The 12,604-nt window shown below is 43.3% G+C and overlaps 1 protein-coding gene across 1 annotated transcript in view; it reads right to left on the bottom strand.

Annotated features, from left to right (window-relative positions):
* The window catches only part of iglon5 (IgLON family member 5), a 95,478-nt gene extending 86,274 nt beyond the window's left edge, over nucleotides 1-9,204 (bottom strand). The window contains exon 1 of the mRNA XM_067510617.1: nucleotides 8,609-9,204. Coding sequence (XP_067366718.1) covers nucleotides 8,609-8,669 — 61 coding nt within the window. The 5' untranslated portion in view covers nucleotides 8,670-9,204. The remainder of the gene's footprint in view (nucleotides 1-8,608) is intronic.
* Between the last annotated feature and the right edge of the window lie 3,400 nt (nucleotides 9,205-12,604).

Raw genomic sequence — 12,604 nt, 5'->3', positions numbered from 1 at the left:
GATGATATACTGTAATCAGATCCCATGAAAGCGGCACAAGTAATGAGCATCTGCCGTGAAAGTGGCCAATTCACGCGGCTGAGGCCGAGACTTCGAATGCCTACATACAGGTTTTAGTGTATCGAACATGTATCATTTTACCTAAATGACAGCGAAGATCAGGTTCTGGCAATACCTCCTTGTTGATACTGTAATATTAGAGCACATGCAAATGTACTGTAAGTGCTGAAGCTAGGAGTAAACAGCAGCTCAACAAGGACGATGTGATGAGGAATTTTAATTGCCAATCTGACTTGCATCTCAGGAATGATATGCATTTTAATGAGTACAGTTTTGCCAAATTCCTTTATTTGTAGCGCTGCTCTAACACAACAGGAAATTTGACATGTCTCTTTAAAGTGCGCCATAACCTTGAAACTTCTAAAGACAAGGATTATTTTAAGTGGAACCCCAGGAACGATATTACACCACAAATTAGATAGCATTATTCACCCATGTCCCCCATGAATAAAGGAATTAAATGTGATTGGAGCACAATTTAAAAGCACCCCATATCCTTGAAATGTCTTAAATGATGTCTGAGTGAATACTGTGCTCACAACCGCCCCCATGCAGGTCCAAGCACTAATGGAATCTCACTCACTGCATTACAAAACTGGGAAGAGCAGCGCAGGCTTTTAGCATTATCCAACCCGGAATCTAATTAGTGAAATACCATAACACAAGAACACAGCAGAGTCATCTCCCAAACCCAATTAATAGTCTATAGCAGTGCAAATGTTTGATGAAATCTCACCTAACATCCCAATTACCACAATAGTACCATAATATCACAAACATGATATTTTTTTCAAAACATATCCCTGTGATCTTTTGCTTCATAGTGTGTGAGGCAATTTTAGCAATCGATATCGCAGAGGCCGTGGAGAAAGGAATCTAAATCTTTTCAAGACACTGCAGAACATTCATTGGGCTGTGACAGCCATATACTGAAATTCTGCCTAACTGAGTCTTCACTGTCAAGGTGTTGCGCTAATATGGACATTTTATTACAAGAAAATCCCACAGGGACCTTCCCAGCTGAAGCTGGAGCCACGTGCTGGCCTTAAATGACAGCAGAATTAGGGACTATCTCTGAAATCGCGGCAAAAGCCCACAGTAGAGGGCAAACGCTGCCTGCCACCGGACATCAGTGTGGTTTGTTTTCCCAGGTTTGTAGCTTTGCAAATAGCGAGACCAAATCATGCAATGTTTTAATTGCTGTGTATGCTGGCAGGTTCAAAAGTTATCTAAAAATAACGTATGTAACCTGTGGATTCTTGACAAGCTCCAAACCAGCTATTACAACGTGGGCGCACTGCATGAGCATCTTATTAGAGGTGTGCTGCCTTGCTGGAATGACTCCCTAAGCAGTGTCATATTACATTAGCACCAACTCTTTAATGCCGCAATATCACACAACAAGTGACCCTCAAACAATTTTACTACTCCCACTCACAGCACTATCACCCAAACACAGTTTTCATTGGCAGGATAAACCTGCCATGTTTTTTTATTCCACCTAATCATCTGCCTGCGAAACCAATCCATCTCGATCACTGCCTGTTGCGGGTCTTTGAATCCCTCCACCCTGTCCTCCCTCACACCATCTGTCTCTTTTCCCTCGCTCCCTCCCAGCAGTGCTCCTTCAATCATTTTTTCATAACTCCTCCATCTTTCTGGCCTGTCCACCCTCCTCAGCTCCCTCCGTCTTTTTCCCTCTGTTGCATGTCGCTGTCTTGCATTACACATACATATCGCACTACACATGCTGCATGTATCGTTTGTGTGCAAATTTCATAGCTGTGTGAGAATATGTCAGCTAAGGAACGTGGTGGCACTGACGCGTTGCCACGCCTAATTCGCACCAACACAGTAGTCATCTTAGCTGCTGACCAGCTCATTATCATTTAGAACTGCTTGCTGCAGAAACCACACACCCACATGGTCTGTCGCTAAATCCTGAAGAATTAGAAGTGCGAACGAGAGGAAGAGGAAGTGAAGGATTCTTACACTCTCTATTATGTAGTGGCAAAGTCCAGGGACCCAGACTCTCACATGCCATGTTTTGTTCCCATAGGAGACAATGTTGGTATGTGGTGCTCGTTAGCACACCCTGTGTCGCTTCTCCACCCCTCACTCATGCCTCCTCTCTCTGTCTATTAAAGTCCGGGACACAATTATCCCCATTCTCCATCTCTCTCTTTCAGCCTCCATCTCTCTCGCTCACTGTGAATGAGAGTCTGGAACACAATTACCCCTGTTCGCTTTCTCTCTTTCTTGCACTTTAGCCATCCCTCCCTCTCTCAATCTCTCTCTCCACCTCTTATGGCTTCAGGAGAAGTCTGTGAAGGGAGCAGCTGCTGAAATATTTATTGATCTGTTTTCCTCAGTTTTATTTATTTCCCTTGCCCTCCCTTCCACTCCATACAGACCCAGAAACACCTCCAGCACCACAAGATGTCAGAAGGCGGCGGAGGGGCTGAAAATCCACAACATAAAACCATTATTTAGCATTTGTTGCACCCAGTAGTTTTACCTGTGTAAACAAAACAAGAGGCACGAGGGTGGGATGAAGGCAAATGTGAGAACAACAACAGCATCAGCTGCAGCAACAACAGATGCTGCGCAGATTGAGCCATGAGACAGGTGGATTGTTGATGCCGACATCGGCTGCAGGGGGTTGCTGACAGAAAACACCAAGGTGATGCGCTTCCTATTTTGCCAGTGTAAAGGAAGTTGTATACAACTGCAGGCTATTCAAGAAGTAGTAGTCATAGCAACAATGCCCTGAGTAATAATAATTACAATGGTAACCGCATAAGTACTCGTCTAAATGGATTCGCTGATGAATCTGGCGTTATTGCTGGGTAATTAAAGGGCTTCCGTGGCATCCTGTGTCCCCATGGTAAATATCAGCACAGTTAACCAGAAGTTTTGAGGTTACTTCAACAGCAAGGAATTCAGCAGTCATTTGAAAACGTTTTTCTCCAGCCTTCTGTTGTAGCACAAATGATTAAAGCTCCACACACATGCATACACACGAGGCATGAATCCCACACAAACACATGCACACACCAAGACACAAAACACACACACACACACACAAAGTTAAGTCCCATCACCAGGCATGGCCTGCATTAGTGCCTAAGCCTTTTCCATTGATTTGCCGGCGAGCTTCTTGTCTTTTGGTAATGAGGACAGGGAGAGAAGCGGGACCCTCGTCCCTCCCAACTCCCCTAGGACAAGCAGCCTGCACTAATCTGAATTGTGTTTCCAATGATGCGAACTCCATGTTACAAAAAAAGACTAGAAGGAAGAGGAATAAAGGGAAAAAGAATCACACAGCACTCTCTCAACCCCTCTAACAGTATTCATTCTCCTTAAATGTGTAACATCTGCACATCACCAAACAAGCAAACATCTCTCTTTCTCAGCCTCTCTTTTTCCCTGTAGATAGCTCAATCTGCAGTGTGGACCAAAGCTTTGAAAACCAAAGAGAAGAAATTTGCACTGAGCTGAGGCTTATTCAATTTCTTTCTATATGAATGCTATTGAAAAGAGATCAATGAGTGTTATTAATATCCACCCTGGTGTGTGTGTGTAGGCATGCGTAGAGTGTGTGCGCATATATATATATATATATATATATATATAAACAGAGATGTCCCATAGTCTCCCTCTGGGCTGGGCTCCATTGACTTTCCATTGATTTGCCGCTCACACCTTTAGTGGAGAAATTGTTAAAATTCATCTTCCCACCGGCCCAAGTAAAGGAGTTATTCCACAGTGTATGCAAGTGTGTGTGCGTGTGTGTGCGTGCGTGTGCGCGTGTGTTGTGTTAGTTGATGCACGTACATGTGCCACTACATATTCACCCTTCTACAGCCACTCAATAAAACATAACTTATTTCCATATACTGCCATGAGAATCCACATCTTAAGTTCATGTTCTCACCGAGACCGAAGAAGATCTTTAAGCTGGGACTGAGACACAAGAAGGACAAGGGGAGGTTGTAACGAAGCGAATTACTACAGTAATTAAACACAGTATAACTACCTGTCCCGAGTTGAAAGGAGTCCCAGTTCCTTTCCATTACGCTGAACTCCATATATTATAACTGTAATTATAATTGCAAACAAGCCTTGCCGTAATCATTATTTATGACACTGACACTATGTGTAATTGCCAACCCCCTGAACCAATATGTGAGACCCAGTGAAGTGTTTATCAAAAGCAATAGGAGAAATCTCAAGGGCAGGAAGATGGTGCTGCACTCGCCTAACGCCTGCAGCAACACTGTGGGTAACCATTCCCCCAAAGGATTTGAACCTGTGACCGCTCAGTCACTATTCTGGCTAGAGAGCTGCTAACACTACATGATGTGGAGTTCAACTTGGCAGGTCACACAGTTGCCAGCTCATGGGTTATGCATCTCCGTCCGGCCCGTAACTGAAAATCCTGCACAACCCACAAAGTGAATGAATACAACTTAAAATGTATTGAGTCCGGCCATTTGGTATTACTACGCATACCAGCCACTGTTACTACTTTTAGGGAATAGGTGTAGACTCCCTACAGCCATGTGCATTAGATCGAAGCCTTTCTCGTTTACTGTGCAATTAGATTACTTAATTTGCACTCTTTGCAAGCCTAGTTTCCTAAGCATGACAATAAAGACTAAGCTGAACTTGCTGTGTTTTACACAACTTTTCGATCTTTAACATCTTTCAATAAAATTGCCAAGGGTAGCTGCAGGCATGACATCATTTGCACTGCATTCACAAAGCCAAACTCACGTTACAGTAGCTGTTTCACCTCTTAATTAATTAGAATAGCAATTAAATCTAGTAATTCAAGTGTTGCCACACATTCTTCAGTTGGTAGATTTTGACCCTTTAAGACTTTTAACTCCCTAGAGTTTTTACAAATTGTTTTAGCTGCTAACAATTTAAAATCTCTGTTTGTTCTCACTCTGCAAAGATTCAAACATACCGTAACAGCACTGCCAAACTTCCATACACCCATGAATACTAGACTGTATCACATCCAGTCTCTCTCAGGACACCATGCTTTAGCCACTAAACATTTCTGATCACTTTGACTTGTTTTAATTTGGATATATTCATTGTCAACCACTAATCAGTTAACTTTTCATACAGCACCAATCTTATTTGATTGTTTTCTATCACAGCACTTCTCTTTGCCAATAAAAACGCGACGGGATTTTCTAGTACTACCTTGGCTCCACAATGTGTGATGAATGGATTCAGAGTAGGGTCTTGGACGCACTGCACCGCAGGCCCCCACCGAGCAGCAAGACAAATAGAAAAAGTGAAATCCAGGAAAAAACATTCAGAACACAGAACCACTCGAGGCTGGTTAAACCTCCAACCCTTGTCCCACAGGCTCTTGAGACCAAATCCAGGCTCTCTCACTCCAACACTTGCAGATAAATAAAACCTGCCAAAAAGCCAAACATGTAGAACAACAGCACACAGAAAACATGGTTTTCAAAGGGAGGGTGGAAAAGCAGAGGCCTTTCCAGAACAGGAGCGCAAGGCATCTGTTGATGCTGGCATCTCGCTTCTCTTCATCTCCAAGCCAAGGCTGGTGATCCAGTCGAGTGTGTGTGTGTGTGTGTGTGTGTGTGTGTGTGTGTGTGTGTGTGTGTGTGTGTGTGTGTGTGTGTGAGGGGGCAGGGGAAAAAAGAGGATGGCTACATGCTAACATGTGCAATGTGCATTGACCCCACTTGGCCCCCATATGCTGCTGAAACAAGAGGAATGGTTGGCTACAAAGTGAGCGAGCCTCCTTTCACCTGTGTTCCTGCCCTGCACACTTTCTCTTCCAGATCCCTCGTCACAGCAGAGCATGTTGGTGTGTAGACCCCATTTGTTGGACTGTTCAAACATAAGTGACCTAAATGTGAGCTTCATTATGGATATTCGAAGGGACGTTTCTTATACATCTGAACCTAGCATTAAAATAATGGGCTCTGATAAATTACCTTAATAACGCCCTGTACTGTGACCCACGTAGCATCGTAAGGACAACTTTTACTTTTTACTGAATCGGTGACAGCCCTGTTCTCATTATCAGATCTTGCAGGTTTCTGTCATGACAGAAGTCCTCTGAGCAAATGGTAAAATGTTTAATTTCATGTGGTGTGTGTGGATACATACACAGAAAACAGCAAAGCCTCACAGTGTCTGGTCTCATAGATGAAACTGGTTTTGATTAATTGCAGACAGATTATGTGCCAGAAATACGTAGCTGTTTTGCTGTATGTATAAGTGAGTGCTTGGCCATCCAGCTTTCTAGAGTTTTGGTTCTCACTCAGAAATTTCAAGTAAAAAGGGAGAACAAATGAGGAGGGAAAAGCCATGATGGGATGCCAGGAGCTGGCCATCTCACCTATGGTGTGGTTTTTGCATTCAGAGTCCAAGGCAGTAGGGAACCTTTGAATAGCTTAGTGGTGTTTTGTAGCACAGAAAAAGCCTCTTTTCAACCTGGTTGGCATGTCGTTGTGCATGTCTGAAATACATTTTCTGTTATCTGTTTCTAAGCTTAGAAAATAGTATAATATAACTCTTTCCATATATTTTTCCTGCATCCTCTGAAGTGGCTGCAATCAATAACAGCAAATATCTTCAGATTACCAAAATATTATAGAAGCAGTGATTCTGAGGAATTTGTCTTAGGGCAATAATAAACAGTGGTGGTGAAGCATTTAAACAACCAAATACCCCCTTGGCCTGAGTCTCACTGGCACAGATACAAAGGCATATTCCACTGCTGCATGATTTATGAAACGGTGGACGGTGCCCTTTTAACAGTCGTGTTCTTCCTTTATAATGCATGTTTTCCACCTCAAAAGATGAACGTGTTGTGGCCCTACTCAGAGCCTCCCTGTCCAAGATGAACACGATTCACATGTGCTGCAGTGAACACAAGTCGCATCAGTATTCAATCATTCGTCAACTGGGGCGTATTGTCCATGACTGGTCACACATTCGTGCTGCAAAGTCTACAGGTTACACATGCTGATATATTCTAAGACCACTCACACCAACAGAAACTGATGAGGGAGGGGCAAAAGCTACTTTTTCACATGTCACAAGCAGATTTAATCCCACTGGTCTTGAAGAATGAACTAATCATGTACTTGTCACAAACTCGCTTCTTAAACCATTAGGCCACCACTGCCCCCAGTGGACTCAATATGGTTGTAACGCTGTGCCCACTGTGGTTGTGTACAGTGTACGTCCTGCAGGGCTGTCCTTCTGCTCTTTGCCTGGTGTGGAGAAGGGGCTTGCTGTGGTAAGCCAACCATGACCAGCTGGGCTCTCCTGCCCACAAGGAAATGAGGAGCAGGAGGCTATAGCCCGTCTGCATCTGCAGGTTGTTAACCTCACATCTTATTGCACTGACACATCAATTATTGTTATTAAGGGCCAGAGTAATTTATTTATATACTGATTTCCCACAGGATGAAGGCAGGACTAATTTAGCCAGGTGTGTGTGTGTGTGCACGTGTGTGTGTGTGTGTGTGTGTGTGTGTGTGTGTGTGTGTGTGTGTGTGTGTGTGTGTGTGTGTGTGTGTGTGTGTGTGTGTGTATGAGAGTGTGTTGATGATGGCTAGGGGAAATTCGAATCCATGGTGGAAATGCTGTGTAAAACTAATATATGGTGGGACATCCCAAAGCATGGTGTTAATATTAGAGGATGACATGATGATGAAAAATGCAAGTGGATTTTTAAATATTCCCTGGTCAGCGTCTCTGTGGACAACAACACAGCAACATAGTCTGAGTGTGCTATTCATAATGAAGCAATTTAAAATGCCATCTGAATCATCTGGTTGTGCAAATTATCTCGCACTGTAAAAGGTTTTAAGTGGAGTAATTTTAGAGCAGATGAATGAATTGTGTTTTTCTCTTTTGTTTATGCCCCCCTCCCACTCCATCACCCCCCTTCACTAAATGTCCACCCTTCACCACTTACTTCCCTCTGTGTGTCTCTCTCGGCCTTGGTTTTGAAGAGAACAAAACACTGCTGCTCTCTCGAGTCTCTGCAATGCTTCTATCCGTACTCGCATTAACCACAACACCCCCACCCCCATCACCCCCCTCCTCCCTGTCTTTGCACTAGTGGTGCGTCGTGTACGTGGGATACCAGTCCATTCATGTCACGTAAAGGAATGTTCACAGAAGGCTGGGTTTGGGAGTCTATTTGTTTCCACAGAAAACATCTTAACATGCATCACTCGTTGCTTACACTCAACCACGAGGCTGGCTTTGAGATGAACCTGGCTCTGCGCTCACATGCACGCGCACAGGCACACAGCGTCTCTCTACATTTCTGCCCATCACTGTGTGAGCAAATGGAAAGCCGGAGCGCAGTGGCACAGCAGACACGCTTGATTCATAGGCAGGTAGGACCCCCCCCCCCCCTTCATTTGTATTCACCTCCACAGCCGTTTTCAGAAAATGAAAGGCGAAGAGACATGCGGCGCAGCAGCACAGAACTGTCAGCACAGCAACAAAGTAGCTCGTAAGAACTTACCTTTCGACACTAGAACCAGGATCAAACCAGCAAACGCGTTCCGCAAGAGGGGGCAGCCCATGATGGAGTTCTGATTGATTTTCTGCTCGTTTGTGCAGCCAAGATGCCCTGGTATTCCTCCTTTATGTTACCGCTGCCGGGATTGTGTGTACAAAAACGACCCAGTTGGACTGAACGTCAACAGCAATAGTCCAACGCTTTTACATGCGAGTGGACGAAAACATCAGTCCTGTCCACTTGACTTTTCCCTTTAATCGCCACGTCGGAGATGCGAGGAGGATTGTTTATCTTCTCTATAGAATCGCGTAAGCAGAAAAAATACCGGAGCAGAAAAACCAAATATCCCTGATACTTAGTTTGGATCTCAGTGCCTTGAAGGAAAGAAAACACGCGATTGAAACTGTCCAATGACTTGACATAAATGTGTTTTTTCACAGAGGCAGGTTGGGGGTCTGTGCGTCCCGACCAGTCGCAAGTCGTCACTCGCGCCTCAATTCTCCTGCTCCTGTATGTCACTGTTGGTATGCAGCGCGTCTCCTCGCTCCGCACTCCGCGCGTCGCAGGCAGCAGCACCGACTACGAGGCGCACAAGCAAACGCGTGATTGACAGTTCAAGGAAAGCCGCTGTCTCCCAATCACCGGGCCCAGGGAGGGAGGCGGGACTTACAACTGCAGTGTTGACCAATCAGAGGCGCGCGGTGGGCGGGCGAAGCGCGCGGCAAAGCAGCGCGCGGTGATAACACATTGTGATTTATAGCCAGTTCGGTGCTGCTGCAGTACTTGGAGAAAAACAGTCCACAGGGGGTCAGGCGGGCATAATAACTGAGTGAGGGGCAGGTGGAGCCATATGGGCTCCGGTGCGCGGGTTTTTGGGGAAGATGAATTAAAAAAAGAAGGGGGTAAACTGACATGTTTCACTGATGCTGAGCAGATGGTAAATGCTGGGAATGATTATTGTCAGGACACAGAGAGGGAGAAGCTCTCACAAAGAGTGAGAAAATTGCCCCCATGGAAGTTGTGGGTAGACTGGGTGAGCTGTCTGGAGCCAGATGGACTGTAACACCACTTAAGGAAAACACGTCATCTGATCACATAAAAGCGGAAGTACTAGATCAATGGTTTTTGGCTTGTCCCTTCAGGGGTCGCCACACGTTGATTTGGCACGAGCCCGTCCTGCCGCAACCATCCCATTTTTATCCAGGCTCGGGGCCCCACCTGGCTCGGTGGGTAGAATCCCACCGAGCCTCCAGCCCCCCCTTTTATGCAGAAGTACTAATGAGCCATTTATAGACATGTTAGCCCTTTTGTCCCTCTGCTACACGCCTTTGGCTAAGTGTGAGAAACATTTCCTATAGTAAATACAGTATAAATAATAAAAGAGCATTCACACGAGGAGCTAATCATCTCGCGTGAAAGCTACAAGCCTGAGACAAACACCAGTTACTATACAAGGAGAATCTCCCAGATAACTTGATTGAAATTTATGCATACTTCCCTCTGATTTGGCTGTTCATTACAGTCATATTGCATCAGGCCTCCTTCTAGTCCCCACTGGGTCTTTTTTTTTTTGGTAATATTTACTGTATGCTTGAGATGATTATCTAGATATTAGCTGATTTATTGTTTTGTTTTTTAACTCATACGTGAGTTTCTTTATCCCTAAAGAACCAATTGAAGCTTTGTTACTGCAGAGTGAATAAATAATAAACCACTGCTTGCTGATTTATAATATTCAGACAGAATTAGATTGAATACAGTTGGGGAATAAAATGGCTCCTTATCTGCCTCAGATGAAAGATGGATGAAGATGAATGGGCAAGACAAGCCAGGACTGATTAATGAATCAGCTAATCAAAGAGCAGCATTGGTTATGTTCAGCATGTGATTTGTTCGTAAATATTTACAATGATCTATTAATTGGTGTGGACACAGTGGAGTCGATCAGAAGTCATTCTTTATAACTGCTGGCTCATCATTTAAAATTTTCACTAAAGGAAATTAAAAAGCTTCTTTTTTTCACCCACTGGTTCTAAATTAATGATTCATAGTGGAGATAGAGGACGAGACAGAGAGATAAATATTAAAAGTATTGAATGAAGTGAGAAGGTCTAGTCTTTGGCCTAAGAAAAACTCCACGCCATGGGCGAAGGGATGGCATAGTATCCCTTTAATATCCCTACATGCTTTTAAGTAAGTTGTTGATGCCGGATTTCATGACAGCTTGTCTGAAAAAGTGCGATGCATGTTGCAATGTTCTTGTGATGTTTTAAATTGCAGGGCTGTACAGTATTCACAAAGGGATTGATTGAATTAATTGTTGTGTTCTCAACATCACAAATTCCTAGAAGGACCTAAAAAATGTCCCTCCAGGAATTTTCTCAGTGCAAAACCCAAATATCAGTTAGGATTTTTTGGTTCTCGTCTTCCCAAAGTCTACTTTTTTTGGTGTAATGCCCAAAATAAAGTTTGTGTTAACACAAGGTCAAGAGATTTTCACATTTTATTCTACAATATAAAATAATCAAAATCAGTAAACATGTCTTCCCTGTGGTGCTCTATTAAGCCTAGCACAGTAAGTATGCTCTCTCTCCAATCAATGTCTCCTCGTCTTCTCTATTTTCCACTAAAGAGCTACAGGACGGTTATTGTACAGCTTTCACAACAGGCCTCTGATCCAAACAAGAGATACAGTATATGCAGTTGCATAACTTCATTAAAAGGATTCATAATTGCAATCAGTAATTCAACTGGGTTTGTGTGTACTGACAGGTATTATTTCTAGACCTGTCACAACTTGCAGTTTGTTTGCACTGTGTTGTTCCAAGTTATTCGATAAAAGTAGAGGCGCCTGCAAATATGTTGACATAAATTTGCATTTTGACTCCGATTTGACAAAGCCAATTACCCTCAGACCTCACCGGCTCCCATCACACTGTATGACATCCTGAGCACAGTGGAAGCAGGTTTGCAGAAAGGCTGAGACAGAGATATTCTTTTAATTTTGGCAGAACTGGCAGACATCGCATATACACATGGGATGACTGTAGATACACAGCATGCTCATTGCTTTGGGTTTCTGTTACAGTATGCACTGTGTTTCTCTACTCTGACAGGAGGCACTTACAATAAATGTTGCACTCGGGACAAAGCATCAACCATATTTGAAGACGGGTCACCACATTCAATCAATTTACGCAGAGGTGAAGCCATAATAGCATGTTGACCCTCTGGATGTCCTTTCCTTCATAATAGCATAAGGGCACCATTAGGAACCTGTGTCCGTTACTTTGCTAAAACGTTTATTAGCCACATTTTCAGTTACATTTTGCTCAAAAAGTCAAGGTATTGCTGCCTTAACTTTGGTTTGAAAAAAAGCTGTAGTGAAATGAAGATTTGCCACAGAAAACCACAAAGAATGTGGCCTGTCAGGTACTACTCGGAGAATTCAAACTTTATTTTTTATGCTTCTATAAAGAGCTAGGGAGGCTGCAGATTCACAGTAAAACAGCACAGTTGAATGAAACGTTCCTGGAGGCCGAGATGGTGAATACGCACACAAATTATTACCTTCAAATTGAATGAACAAGGCTATATCCACGGGAAACTTTTCTTTTATGATGAGGACTGAATTTTTTTAGATTATGACACATTATTTGAGTTGCCTAAGCTTGACAAAAGCTGTTTATTTCTGAACTACTACAACTTCTGTCCGGAACACAAATCTTTGTATCTAGTGCATCAGGTCTTCATTTCACAATATTTTATGAACAGTGCAGTATTAGGTTATTACTGCATGACTGAAAAGTTTTATTCCATGTAGTGTTGGTAAAAAACATTGCAAATTAGGGTTAATTACACATTTACTCATGGAAGCAAAACATTTCTATTTTTTTAACCATCTCAATATTCTATTCTTCATAAATCATTTTGACATACACTAAACTTTGGAATAATTTGCCACAATTTTGTGCTGCAGGCCACATTGTGTGCCAGTTT

Source organism: Channa argus, chromosome 7 (assembly GCF_033026475.1).
Source record: "Channa argus isolate prfri chromosome 7, Channa argus male v1.0, whole genome shotgun sequence".
Lineage (NCBI taxonomy): Eukaryota > Metazoa > Chordata > Actinopteri > Anabantiformes > Channidae > Channa > Channa argus.
Note: the sequence above shows the minus strand (reverse complement) of the source record. Positions and strands in the feature narration are given on the sequence as shown.